We start from the raw sequence: 21353 nt of genomic DNA, 5'->3' as shown, positions 1-21353 counted from the left end.
TCAAATAGTACAACTTCAAGAACCTATGTTTTATCAATAACAGTAGCAGCGCAATTTCCATTGCATTGGTATTTTAATTACTACTGTTCCATTAATGAATGCCAATGCCATTTTAGGATATTTACTTTACAGTATGTGTTTCTGGTCAAAAGTTATCAAAAGAGATCTGATCATACGATCAAGAAAAGAACTGAATTGCGGATTTGGAAAATGAGTCGCGTATATACCCGACAGTCGGTTAGGAATGAAGTCAAAAGGAGTTTTGACCAATAGAAGACTTCCTACGAATTTATCATCCAATGGGCTTTGACGAGGAATTCCTAGTCCCAAAAGTACTTCGGTCGAGGAAATAACCAGTAATGTTATGCATACACATCGGGTAAAACATACAGTTATTAACAAAGGGCAGTGACTGTTGCCATTTAACCTTGAATAACTTGAAATTATCACAACACACACACTTTACATAACCCTAGAATCCCAAATCTGGAACGCGCGGATATTACAAATAGACTGTAGCAAGTAATAAAATGGATTAATTAAATGCATGTTTGCATTCAACAAAGACTATGGTAAGTACTTATCATATGACAATACACACTTGAAATAACATTCATGTTTTGGAAATGCAATAATGTATTACAACGCACTATGTAGTTTCCAACATAAACAATACAGCAAAAATGACTGTTCCTTGACAACTTTAGGAATTACTCAAATCGGTAAATACTGTACTCGGTAAATACTGTTAACAAGCATTAAATGATATAAAGTTAATGGTTACTTCAACACAACCCCCAAGGGTCAGATTATGTATGGATTAGCATGTATGGACAATTGGAATAAACGTTAACCATACAATGCTGATGCAATTCCAAATGTCAACAGAATCATATATTACAATATTAAGACGATGTGCAGAGCGCATGTTACAACCAGTTCGGTTTAAGATCAAGGTCACACCTAGAGGTCAAAGGTCATATTACAACATAACGTCACAGCTCCATAGCTCGTGAACCGCATGAAGGATTTTGAAATACCCTACAAAAGTTCACCATATTGAGACGATATGCAGAGCGCATGTTACAACCAGTTCGGTTTTAGATCAAGGTCACACCTAGAGGTCAAAGGTCATATGACATAATAACGGATCCGCTACAAATCTGTGAACTGCTTGAAGGGTTTTGAAATAACAACCCACAATAGTGAATCATATTGAGATGATATGCAGAGTGCATGTAACAACAAGCTCGGTTCAAGGTCATACCTATAGGTCAAAGATCATATGACAACATTTCGTGTCCACTCCATATCATTTTAACCGTTGAAGGATTTTGTAATTAGTTGCCACAAAGATTCACCATATTGAGACGATGTACAAATCGCATTTTACAAGTAGCTCAATTCAAGGTCAATGTCACTCTTAGAGGTCAAGAGTCATATGACTATATTTTGTGTACGCTCCATATCTCTTGAACCACTTGGAGGATTTTGAATATTTGTAAACACAAAGTACAGCGTCTAGGCCAGGTGTCCCTAGTCGAGGATCCGTCACCAATTTAATGTTACAGCAGCATACAGAATACAGTAGTATTCAGCAAACAAATAAACTCAATAAAAATGAGAAGTACTAATTTTTAGTCAGTCATATTTCAAACTTGACTTTTAATATACATTTAACACGGAGTGCATCACTTTAACTAGACTACCATTATTTGAGGATAACATGGAGTGCATCACTTTAACTAGACTCAAGCATTTTATTCTGATGACAGTGTCAGCAGCAGTAGGTACTTTCTGTGCCTGTCCCGCTGTTTCTGTTTCAAGCGTTCTATGTGTTTCCATACATATATTTTTTTCTTTTTCCCAATGATAAATGTCCTGTCTTAATGACACACCATAGGGGAGGCATCTGTTTTGATAACAAAAACAACCGTCCAGTTTTACATGGTTTAAAACAGAGACCAACTCAAATCAACTGTTTTATTTATATGACAGATGGTAATACATGTACATTTCATTAACATTGATATTGATTTCACACAAAAATAATAACCGGTATTATTTCAAACAATACAAGAGTAGTTGCAACTAGAAGTACTTTTAAATGTATATTGATTCAATGACAGCCAGCTTTTATAAGAAACAGTTTTCATTGCATTATTTACAAAAGCAAATATTCTATAAATAAAGAATACACTAGATCAATAATTACCACACGCACTATATAATCAAATTATGAACAATCTGCTTAAACAATCTACATGAGTGAATTGATCAAATTACAAGGTGTGATACCAGGTTTACATAACCCATAGTTTAATTGTTATCATGAACTGTATACATGTTGTTGTTTTTGGTTTTTTAACACAAATAAAGCTATAAGGAACTATTGAAATGTTTCAGGCACCACATCTTATATAATATAAAGAAAATATCTATACGACTTTCCCTCACGTTTCGATACGCATCACTTCTGTTTCGTATTTGAATATATCGGGTTATTGATATTATCGCAAAAAAACATATCTATTCCATTTTAATTTGGTGGAGGGATACACTTACAATAATAATGAACAAAGCAAGTAACAATGAAATTAGAACAAATCTATTTATATACAAAACTGAAATAAAGGAACAGAAAAAAAAACTTGGTGTTATCAGTATATATACATTTGACTGCATATACCTTATTTGAAATGTTTAATTTGGTGGAGAGATACATATACAATATTAACAAAGCGGTTAGCAATGAAATGTGTACAAATCTACTTATATACAAAACTGAAATAAAGCTAAAGAAATATTACTTGGTGTTATCAGTACATATGATTCTTTTGACTGTTCATATACATCATGTGAAATGTTTGTCCTGTTTGTAACCGGCCAATGACTGGACACTGAAAGAAGTTAATAGTACATATGAAAATTATTACAAAATTTATATCATTTGCTTTTCTCGTTAACTTTTCTTTTTCATTCGCTCTCAAAAGTTACTTTTGGCGACTCACTGATTAGCTTTTCGGAACATTTTCAACACCATTTCATCAAGTTTGTCCTGTTAAAAATAGGCAGTCAACATGGCTTCGCATATTTCAATTGATTCTAGTTGCATATATCGATTTAGACTACAATTCAGTCATAGTTTTTTACGGCCTTGTTAACAAAATTTTACTTTTCATAAAACCGTTTAACTAAAACCGTCCGAATGCACACCATTTATACTTCTGTCGTAGACTACTTCAAAGGCAATCAAGATTTGCCAGATATATTTGCTTGGTTTCAACGTTGATTGCAATGGCTTTCAATTCACTTTCAAAGACGATGATTCCTTGAAGAATTTCGCTGTCAAAAGGCCAACGTGTAGGTGGTGGATGTATTGTCAATTTTCCTAATTCCTCACACTCTTCTTCTGCGGTGGTATACTTTGGATCCACTTTTGTTGATTTGTAAACTTGTGACTCAATTGGAAGCAGTGATGATAACAATACGGTCAAAGGGGTATCGGTATTAACATTATACCTTACAACGCCGAAATACAACTGTCTTTTCTTCAAAATTCCACCTCTAGTAATTAATTTGTTAAAAACCTCATTGCATAAGACCATTCCATTCTGTGTTACTTTTAGCTCTTCTGGGTCGATACCTTCCTCGAAAGGTCTAGCAATGGAAAACCCATAGGAGAACCGTGCTATTCTTTCCGTTATTGCTTGTGGATGTTTGCCAAACAAAACTGCACCTTTCAAAACAGCCAGTGAAGGATCGGTAGGAATGACGAGCCTTACTCCAGGTATATCATTTTCAATGCGTTCTTGGACGTATTTCGATTCCGAAAATCCACCGACCATCAAAACGGTGTTGATCATGCCAAGCTCATCGTTTGAGCGCATCTGTTGGATGAATTTGACAATACCATCAACTGCCTTATTAAAAAATCCTTTCATGATTTCAGCGGTAATTTTAAACTTACCATCCCGCATATATTCAGCCTTTCCTGTGCACTTTGCATTGGCCTCACGAATTGCATCGTCATAAGAAACCTCGCAAGCTTCGATTGCATCTCTGAATGCCACATAAGGCATGTTGAGAATAATCGATAGTGTGTCGCTTCGGAATGCTCGCTTTTTTACTTCAAAGGATTTCAGAATTTCCATATACGCGTCTGTTTGCGTTTCAAGTAAGCGCTGAACAACGTTCCGTCCAAAAAAATCAGAAATAAATTCTTGAAACGCCTCGTCCACCAAAATCCCTCCGTATGCGTCGCCGTCTGACCTTGCGATCTCTCTCAAATTGTGGTCCTCTAGAATTTCATGTACTGCTAAATCAGCCGTTCCCCCTTTAAAATCGAAAAGCGATTGTTAAACTTAAAACATTTGTAGTGTCTTATAAGTAACAACCCGTTCTTTTAATCATGTGTTATAATTGTAAAGTACATGTATGGTCTTGGTCAATCCGGTTCTTATTTGAGTGAGTTATTAATAGAAACATAGGCAGTTCTTAATTAACCAAAATACCCATAACATTCCCGTCTAAATCACTTCTATTCTGACTTTTGGATCTGACGGATGCAGTCGAATATATTGCAAGAAATTATTTATACTACTGCGGTATGTTATTATATTGTTAGGGCGTGTATTATTTTCTTGCCTTTATTTGTTGTTAAAGCAGTATTGCATTTATGTAACATGACTAATTTTGACGCAAGACCTCAAAGACGAGGTTGAATATGTGATATTGTTATCATTCGTTTTAACATTAAACGAATGAAGGTAAACATAAGATAAGATTAACCGTTCTTATAAGTGATGGAAAAAAAGCAGAGGTGAAATGTATTGATATACCACATAAAACACATTAAATAAAGAGTGCGCCACGTTAGAGATTAAACAAAACATGTCCCCACCCCGAATGGCAGCTATTTTTCATTTCGCATTAAATGTTTGCGAGACAATTAAAGGGATATGTTTAATGCACTTAAGGTCAGTTAATAAGTGCCTGTCTATTTCAGCAATCAGGAAACTGCAATTAGCTCTGGACTTGTGCCCTGTGTTAATTTTTAACGACAGGTTTGCGCGTGAATAAGAAGCGATTTACAAGCACAGTGCTTTCCCTTGTCAAAGGAAAATAACCACAGCGTCTAACCTGCAACTGATCTTAATAATAAGTTTGTTGTTTTTGATTATAACCGTCTGCCTAATATTCCTTATAACAAATATTTTATATCAGGTTTTATCTATTCACAGACATCAAAACGGTTCCGTTACAACCTAGTTTATGGAAAGTTAAATGAAATATGTAATTGATAGGTTTTAACTGTTCTTACCGTCTAAAAAGTAACCCATATACACTTATCAATTGGTAACAGTAAATACTTTTCTATTTTATGTCCTGTATTTATGGGCTTCTTTGTAACAAGTGATAATGTAGTATAAAAAAACACAAAATCAGGCGATACACTCCGTTATGTATATCAGTTATTTGAGTATAAAGATAATATATGTAAACAGTTACCGCCTAAATCAGCAACAATATATTTTTGTCCAACAGGAAATGGTTCCAGTGCAACTGTGTCGTCAACCTTCACAATTTTACATGATTTTTGCATGTTGCAGAAAAGAGACGCAGCCTCTGGCTCCAAAATAAGTTTTAGGTCTTCGTCTTTAATTTCAGCCTTGAATATATAAGGGTGAGAGTGGTCCAATGGTATAGGTGTCAGCCTATCATTCAAAACGTTGTGAGTTTGATTCCCACAATGAAAATTTTCTAATAGCCTCTCAAAATTGACATTAGTACTGGTTTCTTCCCAGGAATCGGGATCGTGTGCGAGTCTAAAAGCTATATCAGTTTTCTTCATAATCGAGCTTAATTAAACTAATATGAATCAAAAAAGAACAAATGTTCATGTTCAGTTGTTCATAATATCGTAGTATTTACTGTTGACCAAAACTATGTTGATGAACAAAGTTTGAATATGTGAGTTATAAGTGAAATGCAGTCATTTACTAAACTGAACCTTGTTTGCTGCTTCTCGCATGAACTGCTTAGCCGCGTCTGACCAGATTGCCGGAACTGTAATGAGCCACAAAACATCGTCTGAAGAAATTCCCGTCTTTTGTTTACTCAGCTTTTCGTAAAAATCTTCTGAAAGGTGACTAATCACTTTTGAGAAAACATCTATTGCTAGGAGCTCTTTCCCGTTAAGGTCTTTAATCTTCGTTTCACGAGAAAGTTTCTGCAAACATGACAACGCATGTTAAAATTTCTGCATGTTAACAGGTACAACACGATCTTAAAGTAGTAATGGCAACGTCTATCCGCATTTTAACAGAAAGCAAACGACGCTAAACTAGTTTATATAAGATGCAAGCATTATTATATACATATTAAATAAATTTGCCAAGAGTACCTTCGTTTTGTAGAGGCTCATTTTGAAGCGCTCGAAGAAGTAATATCCGTCGGTTTTAGTATCACCCAATTCTTCATAATTCTTTTGTGCTTCGTATCCAAACGCGTTAAAGGTTTCATCTGGATTAAGCAAAACGCATGTGGGACCCTTTTCACTTCTCAAGCCCTCTGTCTCAAAAAGGCTGCAGTTGATTGGATCCTCAAGAGGTTCCGTCATGGAAAATGCATAGCCAGTGAATGTAGTGCCAAGGTCAATTGCGGCAATCATAAGATGTTTCTTTCCTGGTTTCGTTGATGTAGGCAAGTCATCTCCTGAGAGTTTGATTGATGAATCTTCACCTTTTGCGGTAGCCATGACTTATTTGCTTAAATGTTGGACTAGTTGGGTTGTTCCTGTAGTTTACATTATATAAGTGTAACCATGTTTCCAAAACGCGAAATGACACGTACTAAATAAACAGTTTCATTCACTTCAAAAGTTGCAACAAGATAGTTTTTACAAATATATCACACAAGGCTATTTTTGACTTAAAGCTCGATTCCAAAGTTAAATCATTATTACGATCATAATGAACCGAACTGTAATAAATTATACACCGAAAAAACGTTTAATTAGTGTCCTTTATAGTCAAGCTTTATTCTAACGTATTTAGTTTTCATACATAACATGCACAAGACCTAATATTTGATATAAGCTTAAATGTTTTTTTTTTACATTTATTTTGTTGAACGAAATGCACTGGCATGGCGTAAATATTTAGTAAATATGTAGTGATGGTCGCATTAAAGACCTGGTAATGACTATGACCAATAGGTAGTGTTATTACGTAAAAACATTTACCATAGATACTAAACGCAACTATCTGACGTCTATATTGTTTTGTAAGCGTTGTTTTCTATCCAGAGCATGTACGTAAAGGCAATAGCTAACATACCGATAGTTCAATTAGAACATTTCGTGCTAGTTCACGTGAGCAACCATCACTGTTTTGTTACGTAGAACGTGCATTTTTTTGCGATTTATATAGATTTACAAGTAAGTAAACGAATACATAATAATGTGCGAAAAACACCTCGAAATTTCTTATTGCCGACACTGATCCGATGGATTCTCAAAGCTTGCCAAAATATCAAGGACATTGACCGAACGTTTCGGGCAGCATTTTACCAAATATGCTAAAGAAAATCGTAGATTGCTGAAAAGGTAATAGATTGCTAAGGTAATAAATGGTTGCTAGAAATCATTAACTCCTAATGGAGTCATTGGTTGCTATGGGTGAAGGTAAATGAAACAGAAAAAAAAATGTTGCTAAGGGTGTCATTGGTTGCTTAGGAAGTCATTGGTAAATATGGAAGACTTTGGTGTTTAAGTAAGTTTGTAGATGCTAAGGCAGTAATTGGTTGGTTGCTATGGATGAAAGTAAATGGTACAGAAATGATCGTTTGCTTAGGAAGTCTTTGGTTGCTAAGGAAGTAAGTAGTTACAAGGAAATTTATTGAATGCTAAGGGAGTCATAGGTCATGAAGAAAATCATTAGTTGCAATGGATATGGGCGGTTGGGAGGAAGTAAGTGGTTTCTAAGGAAATCATAGGATTCTAAGGAGGGTAGAAGTTGCTTAGGAAAGCATTGTTTGCATGAATGTAAGTATTTGGTAAGCTTGTCATCTATAGGTAAGGATGTAATTGGTTGCAAAGACAGTCAAAACTTGCTAAGGAAGTCATTAGTGGCTAAGATGGAAAGTAGAAGGAAGTCATTGGCTTTCAAAGTCAAAGGTTTTTGATTTGCAGTTTAAGAGGAGATTTAACCTGTAAAGAAAGGAAACAGAAGCAAACTATGTTTTTATATTTTCCTACCCTCCGCCACCTTTGTAGCAATTTTGACACTTTCAAGGGCCATAATTCAGTCACGAATTAGGGGAACTTCTGTATTTTAAAAGGAACTATTGTCTACGTTTCGTGAATATCGGATAGTAAGCTGTATTGTTTTGCAATTTTGATGATTTCAATGTCCATAATCTAGTCATGCCTGTTGGATCTTGCTGGTTTTCGACAGGACCCGAGCTTTCAAAGATTTCTAACTATTGAATAAGCTTGATTGTGAAAAAATAAAACTAAAGACTTGCGTCCATAAGCACTCTAAGATGAACTTGTTGATCTGATGTAATGGTAAGTTACACCAGCCAAATAACGTACCATAACATTTGTTTGATTTTGTTGAAAATATTGCTTTGCCAGCAAGCTAATTTTAATAGAATCTTAATGGTAAATGATATACGCGTGCTTAAACTGCTAATAAATCAAAAACCGGTGGCCAAGAATTAACCATTTGTCTACTATTAATGTCAAACAGTTAAAGGTTTATACAGTCTTGAAATACATTTATAGTGGAGTAACAAACTGTTGAATTTGAAAAGAGAGGCAACAAATAAAGATAAACCCAATGTTGTATATTTAAATTCAAGGCAAAGTCTGTAGTTTATCGAACTGGTGCCAGAACTTGCAAACACATGGTGCGAACCGAAAAAAATCGAAAAAGGCGTCCAAGATAGCTGCAGTTAAATTCAGTTAAATTTTACACTTTGATATGGCAATGCTCATTAATAAAAGAAGTGTTAATTTTCATATTGACATTATTTCTCCCATAATGTTCTTTTAATTGCTATACAACATCATATGTTATACATTTATGTCATTTCAAGGTCAAAGTATGAAAAATACCTCCAAATTAGATTGTACCTGAACACCTTTTTTAGATTTAATTGTTTATTGACTGTTCCTTAATTCAAAATGAAAATAAAATACAGTCAGATCTTTGAAAAGCAGTTTTAAGCTTAAGAGGTCGAGGTTGTTTTGATGAGATGAAATAGCACAGTGACACTCGTATTTACCATGGGCACTCATGTATGCAATGTTCAAGGATATGCATTTGTATTATTAGTATTCTTATACGCCTAGATAAAGCATTTTTAAGCTGTTGGGACATTGTTCACAAACATTATAAAACTTGCAAAATATTCCTACAGACAGTTCAAGATCGGTTAAAAAAGAGGAGATATAGTGCTGTCCATGACATTAATGCTCAAGCCATATTCACTATGTACAAGCATTTTTATCACCGTGAAGCTATGTTACAAAACAGGTTAGAATGAATACCGTGGGTGACATCTACAGCGAGAATTACTTATGCATACACGCGTATGAAGAAAGACACCAATGGCGGAAGTCTGTTAAGATAATGACAGTTAAACACTTAAGTGACTCGCTCATGATTTTATAAAATGCTTTTTTTGTATGACGAAATAAAGGGTGGCAAATCATAAGGAGTGTTTAAACTTAGATTTTGACGGCTGGAACCCTTCAACAAATGCTGATATATGCTCAATATTTTTTTTGAAGTCCACGATTTTAAATAGCGTTAGTAACGCGATACAACAAAAGGCTTAAAGGTTAAGTTATCCTTCTCTTGGTGTATGAGTCCTTGTGGGCTTGAGGTTTTGATGTCAGTTTTCAATATTTCCTTGACTGTTCTGGCGAGGGTTTGCACCCCAGTAAATCAGAATATATGACGACGCTTGTAGAATGTGGTACAAAGTTGGCAATTTGAATTTCGAGAGTTTTTTTTAAATTTATTTCACTGAACTTTAATGGTGCCAAAAAAGTAAATTTACATTTTACTGACCGTTCCAAGGCGGTACCTCACTCTTGATAAACATACCTAGTTCTTTTTATATTTAGTATGTATGCACTTAACCCAGTGCCATTTAACCGGGTTTATGTTTAAACGTTTTGCTTCTGAGCTTGTTTCTGCAGCTTTTTGCATAAATATGAGCGAATCCCTTTAAAAAAGAAGACGAAAAGACAAATACTACATTTTCGGACAAGTCATAGGAACCATGTATCTGTTTCACAAAGTGCTTAATTTACTTAACGGTGCATTTAAGTAAAAGGAAACTTGGACGATTTAAAGTGTTACTGGCTTTTTCAATGTCCGGGTCACTTTCACGTAAATAATATTATTTCTCGCTTACCAAACCAATTTCAAAATGCAAATTTAACCAATATTGACTGTTATTACTTAATATTTTTGGCTAGATTTTATATGAAAAAAGTCGTGTCATACTAAAATCACAGAACGGTTTTAATAACTTTTAAATCTCTATTCACATATCAATACTTCAAATGATTCAAATGTTCCTACAATAGCCAATCCAGTCCTCTATAAGCGAGCGTATACGATTTTTGTGAGATTAATATGAGCCCATTCAGTCGGAATTATCAATTTAATCAAGTGCTTTACAAATCTAGTGTGTTTATACTTTACTTCCAAATAACCCAAATGCATTTCGGCTCGGGTTTAATTTATAAGTGTTAAGCCATCCACAACGTGTAAAATACAATTTTAATACAGATATCGAATTACTACAATTTGGCTCAGAGCCCCAGCCAATATAAAAACGTATTTTTTAGATACGTAGCATAACCTATCGTTATTCAGCATATGCACATTTATAGCCATATAATAAAGTACAATATGAAACAGTGAAGACACAAATTATTTAAAGAGAGGTCAAACATTCAAGTAAGTAGATATCATGTGAATAAAAAGACATAGTAACAATAAACATATTTAAATACGTTAAGATTAGCATTCTGATAATTGATACAATTGGTCCCCAATAACAATTTACATGATTGCAATATAAAGCCCATATTGTATGTTTCTTAGGACAGAGGGTTTCTGCAATAATTTCTATTGTAGTTTTAGTCAAGCGAACTCATTATAAAAAAACGACAGGTTCTAACAAAGCCAAGCTAGAGCTTATTTCAGAACTCCTCTGCCTAACAATCATCCGAGACTGACTCTTCGTAGGTCTACCTTGTATTCAGTAAAACTTTTGTTACTCTGTTTGGTGCAAAACTACCATTTTTGTGCTCTATGGGCCCTCTACAAAGTACATACTCACAATTTGGCTATATTTGAAACCATTTACTGTCAAACAAAGCCAAAAGAGGTACTACTCAAGCCAAGTCAATGTTCAATAAATGTACTACAATTTATCAAGCTAATCTAGGATCAAACATACTATTACATGGCTCATTAACACTCGGAAGAAAATAAACTAATATGCAGCTTAATTAAGTTTTCAAATAAGGTAAATTCTGCACAAGCGTAAAACCCATACAGGACAAAACAAATTCATCAGCAGTTCTAATATACAACGCGTCAAAATAAACAAAATGTTGTCAAGCATAAAACCCATTTGGAGCCAAACAAATGTATGTGCAACTTTAATTTGGACTTTTCAATGCCAAATGTACCACATTATGGCAAAAATTATACATTTAAGTAGAGTCATGGGCTTAGAAAATGGCTGCCATCTTGTCTGTTGTCTTGGCTTCCATGGTAACTTGCATAATAACGCGTTGAGGCATTTTCGACAAATTACAAAATGTTGTGGCTCCAATGACTGCCTGACGTGTTTAAAAGTTATGCCTGTAACAGCAAGCGTTGTCCTAGATCTATACTTACGCTATAACGTTTGGTTAAAATTGATATTCCCTAAATTGCTCGCGGTTCATTTTCGTCTTATATCATCACTCTGACGTTGGACTCTATACAGTCATAAGGTTCCGGTTATGTCGTAAAGTAAAACGTGGAACTGTTGACTACGGCCAGTTGACTGCTCCGTTTTAGACAAAGATCAATGTTGCATGCAAAATATCTAGGTAATGTTTTTGACAATCGTTTTCACAAGTGATTACAATAAATTGCGTATTTATACAGATACTGGTTGGAGAGCGGTAGCCGGCGGAAAGCAGTAGCCGGCAATCGCTTTTTATTCGTGTTTTATTTTTAAATCTTCTTAAAAAAGGTGAGAATGGTAAAAAGAATCGTATCCAAGCAACACCATTTGCATCGAATCCAACACAAAGCGTACGTTTAAATATTTTATTTACAAAAAGTATTGGAAATGTCAAAAAGTTCGCCAACTTTCTCGTGGGGGATGCTCACGTGAATGTTACTGCGCATGCGCAATTGAATAAATTTGCATATCTAATTATAGCACTAGCATTTACCGACAGTCAAGTGTTGGTTATGAACGATTATTCGTCGACGAATCACAGCAAAATGTACTTTTAAAAAAGCCTGTTGAAATGATATTTTCATATTGCCCGTCAATCGCTTTCAAACAATATTGAGACATATTCAAAATTTAATGTATCCATGGTGTGGTTTTAGACGCGTTGTTAAATAGAGACTACTCCAGCGCTGGGTTACCAGTATTACTTCCCTGTTCAATAGAGGCGCCCCATGGGGAAATTATTCTTAATAAGCCGATAAATATCGGTTTTATAGTCAAGGAGAGGTACTGAAATAAAACTGCCGGGTACTGCTTCTCATAATCCGTAAATTGGCACTAATTGATTACCCCATTTGTGGTCCCAATTAGGCACGCGCTTCGTGACGACACAAATTTTAACATAATAAGTCAGTAGGCCTTGACCCCTAGTTTAATAAAATGTAAGTATTATTTCCGTTACATTTCGATCTACCGAGAAAATCTTGCAAAACATGCAAAAACTGCCGGCTACTGCTCTCCAACCAATATGCATCTACAGAAAAAGCACACACAATGAGTGATAATCCTGACATGAGCGGTAAACAACTGTGTCGATGTCCGAATCCAACGGCGTTTTGCTCAATTTTTGTGTCTAAAATGTGGATTAATATCATTTTGGATACATAAAATGAGATAAACATCACATCCGAAGATAGTTTACTCCTTTGACATAAAAATGAAAGTAACAAGGTATGTAACTCAAACTTACAGTAGAGTACAGATTTTGTCAATGTTCTTATTCACCATGCAAACACTCGAATTTTACATACATGTATATTGCCTATTGGTGGTCTGTAAAGATTCCATAGAGTCAAATGTCTGTGCTGTATAGGTACGTAGGTAAAATGTTCAATAGAATACTGTAGAGAGTCCAATGTCTGTGCTATATGGATACGCCTGTAAAATGTTCAATAACATAATGTATAGAATCCAATGTCAATGCTGTATGGGGACTTATGTAAAGTGTTCAGTTAATTACTGTATACAGTCCGCTGTCATGCTACAGGGATTCGTATGTAAAGTGTTCATTAAATAACTGTACAGAATCCAATGTATGCCCTATGTTTCGTTCTGTAAAGAGCCTAATTCATAAATAAATAGAGGCCAATGTCTGTACTATGGCGGTACGTTTTCATAGTATTTAATTCATAACTCATAGAGTCTATTGTGTGTCATATTGGTCGTTGAAAAAGTGACCAATTCATAATTGTACACTCAGTAGAGTCCAATGTTTGTTCTATTGAACATTTGCAACGTGTCTATTTATATATGTTTAGAGTAAATGTCTGTTTAATTTGTTACTGTATAGAGTCCAATGTATGTAAAATGAGGTTATGTCTATGCAGTGTTCAATATGTAACTGTATAGAGTTTATTGTCTATCATATTTGCCGTTGATTTAGTGTCTAATTTGTAACTGTGTACTCAGTTGTGTCCAATGCTTTACCTATTGGTAATCTGTAAAATGTCTAATTTATAACTGTATATAGTCCAATGTCTTTTCTATCTGTGAACATTTGTAACGTGCTCAATAAGGAACTGTTTAGGGTGCGATGTTTGTTCTATGAGACGTCTGTGGTAGTGTCCAATTAATAACTGTTAATGAATAGCAGCTGTAGATTTGACACTTTACAGTAAAGAGTGCAAAGAACTGGAAAGAGTTCATTGTCTTTCCGGTTCATAACTGTATATAGTCTAATGTATGTATTGTTTGTTGTTTTGTTTAGTGTTTAATTCAAAATTGAATCAAGTCAGACTATATACATTATGGTTTTTGGTCTTCCATATAATAAGTATGCTAAGACATCGTGTCAAAATATGTTGAAATAATTTACGACATAGATACCTTATAACTGTATAGAATTAAATGTCAGTGTTGACGGTTGTATAGAGATCAACCTCTGAATGGTATCCTTTTATTTGTTACATGTTATCCATACTTGAAAGTGAATGTGTAAACCAGACAAGATATATACAACTTCATTTTTTCGATAGTTATGCCATAAACAATTAAAGTATTTCATAAATAAATATTGAAACTAAGTCATAACTGTCAGAATTAATGAAAAATATAGGTCATATTTTCCTTTTGGATATCTGATTTGTATCTATTTTTAAAATTTCCTTCCGGGTGTCATTCGGCGAAAAGGAAAAGGAAATTGCTAAAAGGCTTAAACCACAAAATGCGTTCTAGCAGGTAGAAAAAAATTCTGATGGCCATGAACTTAGTGTTTTGTTTCATCGTCTGTCAACTCCGTATGACTCAGTGCAAGTTCTATTTGAGTACAAAGCAATATTTAATACATCGCAATATTATCGTGCAGTACATGTGTACGGGTGACTCAATTAAGACTTCGTCAACGTCTATTGGATATCCATTCAGTTTTAATATATATTTTAATGTCTATGCTGTTACGTTGTTGGTTTTTACGAAATGGGTTCGATTTATAAGATCTTAAATGAAGTAACATGCTAATTAATTCATACCCTAGTATTAAATTAAATACATTACTACAGACATAAAGTTTAATAAAACATAATATTCAGTATGAATAACTACAATGTGGAGCTAGACTGTAGTATATCAGGCATTGTGTCCCTTAGTGACAAAGATAGATAAAGTATGCAACATCTGCTATTCCAGGCATATAATTTAAGCCACTCCTTTTTATATTTTAGTTTACAAGAATTTTTGAAAATGTCCACCAGGTGGTCGAAAACAAATAAAAGGAAAAAAACCCCCAAAAAAAACATACTCTTAAAGGGTGAAAATCATAACAACATTGAAAATTTATTTCTTTTACTTTACAATTTCAATTCTTAAACTGCTATTAATGCATGTGTTAATACACTAAAAGGTAATATATGTACGAAAACCCAATCTCTGACTATTGTTTATGCTTGATTTTGATTATAAGCCATCATGTGGTTAAGGCAGATATAATACCCCTCGGTACATATATTCTATATAGGAGATGAAATTTCCCGCCATGTCACATCAAGTCACATCACAAAATATTTTGTCACTTGTTACTCATAATTTATTGCAACAACATCCATGAAACTTCATAGGAATGTTGATCCAAATGATAAATTTTGCACCTCAAACGTTTTGACTTCTTTTATGGCCCTTGATATAAAATGGTGTGAACACATCTTATCGCACGTAGCTCAATAAATTTTGCACCTTCACACTTAAAACTTCATCGGAATTTCGGTCAGCAATGAAACTTGTGCAACTACAATTGGTGTACAATTCCACTTCATTTACTTAGAGTTATGGCAAACATATTGCACAAACACATGAAACTTCATAGGAAGGGTTTTAGCTTGGCACTTGCAATTTGTTTGACATTTTATATTCTCTAAAAAAGTCATGGCCCCTGAGGGCACAATTAATCAACAGTTTGTTTGGAGTTTCCCGACAACATCATAAAATAACCACAGCCAATATTAGCCATTTTTTGCCTATGAGGGGTTATTTTAATGCCCACAAAGGTTGGCATATATATTAAAAGTACACCGCCCACTGCCTGTTTTTCTTGCATAAGATTGTATTTTGCACCCATTTTGTCCAGCACGCTTGCGGTGAGTGAGGCATAGTTGTCGCAATAGTTGTCTGGGCTGCATCTTGACCATTTATTATAGGACTTTCAAAAAATCATAATGAGGTGGCGTGTCGAGCATTAAACCCAGGTCTGTAGTTAAAAGGTCAAGGTCACGCCAAAAGGTCAAGGGTTGAAATGATTGTAAACGTTAAATTTCAAAATGAGTACTGTTGATAGGACTGGCATTTGCTGATATTATCAGAGCTGTATATTTACCATGCATTACTATAGAACTTACTATAGAGGTTAACCATGCTTAAGTGTAGTGTTGCAGGCTCCATGTGTTGCTTAGCTCCATGTTATTATCTCCAGCTGAACCGAAGGCTTAAAAGACTCAAGAGGCTATACTTTTGCAATATTTCTGACCCAATCTGGACTTAATTAAATCTAGTTTTTGTTTAAAACTGGTTTAAATCAATGACTATTTTGAAACTTGGGTCAGGAGGTAATCAATTAGGTTACTAGGTCAAATCTTTCATAAATCATGTCCAAACTAAATGTAGGTCCTGATAGGTCAGCCTTTTTTAAACTGTGGATACTAGGTCAAATCTAAATGCTACACAATATACGATATGCTTTTGTTTTAAACAATTGCGAACAAACTCGTAGCTTATATCCAATGTTCAATAGAATCCATCACTCTGCAGCCATATTCCATGTTTTGTTTGGAATATTTCACCAACACGTGATATCCATGCCATCTTCTTTGCCTTATCTGGCAGGGGGGGATATCAATTCAATAAATCTGTTTGTTCTGCAATTTCATCGAAGAACATTATGTTTGTGTCAACAGGCTCAAGACATGTCACCATTATGCGTATAGTTATTAAGCCAAGTTCTTCATTCATGATATAAAGGAATCACAAAAATACACCCATACAAAAAAGCACACGACAGAATTTCTTTTCCATGTACATGTATTATTTTCAAGGTGAACTCTTTAGATATGGATTGAAGGACTGTTATATAGTTTGAACAATATATATTTCATATAAACACTTGAATTGCATTTTAATTTCCAGATAGGCAAAGTAATTCAAATCGCGATAAATACACAAGGGAAAGTAATCACAACCAAATTATCTTTTCTGTTATCTCATTTTATCATTCTCAATAATTTATTTCCATTTTTTACTAGTTCGTGTCTCTGGTAAATAAACATGTACCATTGTACAATATCATGTCGTTTGAGCAACTAAATGCAATTTAGTATCATTGTTAAGAACATTATCGACCCCGTACATTTGGTGTCATAAATGGGGAAAATTGAATGTTTGTTTGCATGAAGAAGTGTTGTAAATGTTGTTAAGTTGATAATATACATTGTAATTAAAACTATTTGGTACTGTAGTGGTCTTAATTATTACATTTTTATTTGTTATTTATATATTGAAAAGAAAATGACCTTGCAAAACGTGCATTGTCGATTGGGTAGCATTATATCCAGAACCAATCCAAAACGGCGTTACAACCAAAGCGTTCATCCCCGTTTATTTCCCTTTGAAGCTCTATTTATTTTGCAGAGGAATAAAATAATTCGCGGCCAAATAAAAAAATATCTTATAACATAATTCAAAAACTTACAAGCTCAACATTAACTCTTTCATAACTTTATGCTACCCAAGCTGAACGCATTCTACCATTACCACTATAATACTTATCTTCCCCTTTTTTGTAGCTGAGCCCAACTTCTACAGTATGAATCTCCTGATGTTGGGAAAGACCTATCTTAAGCTACAGGATAATAAAATAGCGTACCTGTATTTGAGCCGCTGCAGGGACTACTACCCCATGAACACACCGGATGACAGAAGGGTAGGAAATCTTATCGGTTTGGTTGTTGAGTGTGGATGGTCTTTGAGCGCACCACACCAATTAATCGTTTCAAATCGTTAAAAAGGCCCAAATACGCGATTTTCGCTGTGCATTGAAATTTTAGCTTGACTTTTCGAAGAATAAGGACGGCTATACTACTCTACCCAGCGTCGGCGTCGGCGTCTGGTTAAAGTTTTAGGGCAGGTTGGGATTTTCACTTATAAGTCCAATACCCTACATTCAATTGACTTAATACTTGTTCAGGGCCATCACATAATGAGGTTAGATAACTCCATATTATCTTTTATACAAATTATGGCCCCTGATTGACTATGGTACTTAGGTTAAAGTTTTAGGGCAGGTTGGGATATTTATTGATAACTTCTATACCCTTCATTCAATTGACTTACTTCACACAATAGTTCAAGACTATCACACAATGAGGTTAGATAACTCCATATTAACCTTAATACAAGTATGACCCGTGATTGACATAAGTTAAAGCTTTAGGGCAGGTTAAAGTTTTAGGGCAAGTTGGTATTTTAATAAAAAAAAACACTTATATACCCTTCATTCAATGCACTTAATACTTCGCACAATTAATGATGACCATCTTACAATAAGGTCACAATACCCTATTTGAACCCTTAATACAAATTATGGGCCTTGATTGATCTTTTTTTATTTATTTTTTTAAATTTCTTTTGACAAGCACATTTTTATAAAGGGAAAACAACTTATTTGAATGACTTGCGCCATTGTTCGGGCGTGCTGGTGGGAGGGCAGCGTCAAAGTTACCTTATGTATCGAATAAATTTAGCTAGGTTTGACATAAAGAGATAAAGTATATACAAAGAATTTATGGAGACCTTTTATGGGAATCCATTTGAGGTCCCTAGGATGAAGGTCAAGGTTACTATTAATAGAAAAAGGGTTGGTATTAAATAAATTAAGTAAGGGTCTACATATTGTGACCAAACTTCGTATACAGGAAGAGTTTATATAGACCTTTCCTGACATTGTGTTTTGGGCCCCGAGAGTTATAGTCTAGGTCAAGGTCACTGTTGCTAAAAAATGGTTAGTACTGAATAACTCAAGTAAGGGTTTACATAGTGTGACCAAACTTGGTATATATGACAAGTGTTTGCAGAGCTTTTATTGGATTGCCTTTTGGCCCCTAGTGTCAAGGTCACTGTTACTTAAAATAGATTGCTATTTTAGTTATGGTTGACATACTATGACCAAACTTGATATGTAGGAAGAGTTTATGGAGGACTTCCATGGGATTGTGTTTTGGGCCCTTAGGGTCAAGGTCACTGTTACAAACAATAGGAGAAAGCAGTTGAAACTGCATCTCTTCTGCCAATTATTAAAGATCCGGTTTTTTTAAACATCGCGATTCTTGTTCACTTTTTAATTTGATTGCTTTTGACAGGCACATATTACATCGTTATTGTATTCAATTCTAAGTCAAAGCGGCGTAGTCGAGCGCGCTGTCTTACGACAGCTCTTGTAATTTATTATTTTGAACCTGACTCATTGGTGACATGACTGACATCAGAAAAAATGCCTTATTTCTTTGGTCCCTCGCTCGGAAAAATCCCTCCCACTCATTTTTGTATAGGTGGACATAATCTCCCCCCACATCTAAATAAAAATGATTTTGAAAGTTCAAAATGAAAAAAAGTCATGGCCTGGTATTCAATATTGGTCTTAATTGGGTCTTAAAGCATTATGTAGCTAATCGATTTTGTCTGCCTCTCGAAATAAAAAAAACCCATAAAAATGATGTTGAAAGTTTAAAATGAAGAAAGACATGAGCTGGTATTCAATATCGGTCTTAATTGGGTATTAGAGGAATGTAGCTAATCCGATTAGTTGCTATTTATAACTTACCAATAGAGTGAATAAAGTATATGATGTATGACCATAACATAAACTTAATTTGCTTATTGAATACCATCACATAATTTGTAAACATTGAACTTTTGAATGTTAGTTGTTATTCAATTTTGAATTACATTTAGAAGAAGGCTGTCACTTTTGTTGACCGTTTTGCAGGGTAATGAGAAGCTTTTAAACATGCACTCTCACAAATTGACAGTTGTAGCCTTTTTTCTTAGAATCAGCTTATTTTGGCATCAGTGCCTTTAATTCAATCAGATCAGGTCTAACAATATCTCACAAAGAGAACAGATCTTAATTGTTCAGTAAACTGCCAAAAAAATCATTTAAGTATTAAAGCGTTTGTAAAGCGTTTAGCCATAAAACATCAATTTTTAAATAGAAATATGAAAACTGTGATCTGCTCCTTTGTCAGCAGTCTTATATCACTAGTTTCCAGACATTTATGCAAAAAAATTCACATTTCAAGACAAAAATGGAAAGTTGTCAAAACAATCAATCTGTGAGAGTGAGCCTTAAAAGGTGTTATTCAACCTGTTATTATTTCTTTATTTGTAAAAACAAACAAAATTTAATGAAGTTGTTTTCATGCCTTTACATATAGGCCCTTAAAGTATTGAAAATAATTTATGCTATTGCATATCGATGAGGCTGAATGAAAATAACTTATTTCCAGGGCTTCTAAAAGTTTGGAAACTAAGTCGGTCCGGACCAGGCAGTTATTACTATATGTCGAATGTGTGTAGTTGATAATTGATGAATGTATTGACATGTAGAATGTTTAATTGTTTGAATGTGACATGCAAGTGTAATTAATACAATAAAGATATTATTATTTATATATTTCTTAATGTTTTGTTGTTTCCAGGCCAATATATATGTAAAAAGCTTTTGCAATGCCGAAGCCAAGCAGTTATTGGCCATGCTGACCTCAGGTGCTGGACGAAAAACAAGAGATTGATATACAAATCTACTAGTGGACAAATAGTATACTAAGTAAATGTTGTATTAAGGACTAAAACTCCTGGTTGTATTTATGTTTGTGTCCATGTTTATTTCTGTGATTGGCTAACAATCATGAAACTCTTTCAATATGAACTGCCAGTTTTGGCATCCATTGAAATATATGCTACTAAAAAGAAACTAAGATTTTCCTTAAAAGATCTAACAACCCTCAAACATGTTGCACAATGGACGTTGACATTCTATTTTCAGTCACATTCAGTCACAGAAAATGGACCCATGTCTGTTATTTTATAGTTTATATCATTATGTATGTTGAAGTTCAAGGTTATTGTTATCACTTTTGCAAAAGTTTCAAAAAAATGTACACAATAATGAACACTGACGTTGAATAAGTATGCAGCTATCTTGATTATAGATGAATTTAATCATGTTAGTTTTGTGAATGTAAAAGACTAAAAAAATGAGTTTGTTTAGTATCTACTGAAATGACGAAGCAATAGTTTGGTGAAAAAATCTTGGAGTGTGATGTAGT

The 21353-nt window shown here is 34.3% G+C and overlaps 1 protein-coding gene across 3 annotated transcripts; it reads right to left on the bottom strand.

The window, feature by feature from the left end:
• Window positions 1-1969: 1969 nt before the first annotated feature.
• LOC128242509 (heat shock 70 kDa protein 12A-like) lies at window positions 1970-12060 on the bottom strand. 3 transcript variants are annotated; one of them, XM_052959679.1, is made up of 6 exons: window positions 11937-12060; window positions 6407-6798; window positions 6014-6232; window positions 5512-5671; window positions 3217-4336; window positions 1970-2900 (listed from the first exon to the last, which is right to left on the bottom strand). In XM_052959679.1, exons 2-5 carry the CDS (start codon window positions 6758-6760, stop codon window positions 3243-3245), a joined length of 1827 nt encoding a protein of 608 aa, XP_052815639.1. In that variant the 5' UTR covers window positions 6761-6798; window positions 11937-12060; the 3' UTR covers window positions 1970-2900; window positions 3217-3242. The 3 variants fall into 3 exon arrangements, with proteins under 3 accessions (XP_052815639.1, XP_052815640.1, XP_052815638.1); XM_052959680.1 differs by adding an exon at window positions 11371-11396 and having other exon boundaries at window positions 1970-4336; window positions 11937-12016; XM_052959678.1 differs by having other exon boundaries at window positions 1970-4336.
• Window positions 12061-21353: the final 9293 nt, after the last annotated feature.

This window comes from Mya arenaria, chromosome 8 (assembly GCF_026914265.1).
Source record: "Mya arenaria isolate MELC-2E11 chromosome 8, ASM2691426v1".
Taxonomy (NCBI): Eukaryota; Metazoa; Mollusca; class Bivalvia; order Myida; family Myidae; genus Mya; species Mya arenaria.
Note: the sequence above shows the minus strand (reverse complement) of the source record. Positions and strands in the feature narration are given on the sequence as shown.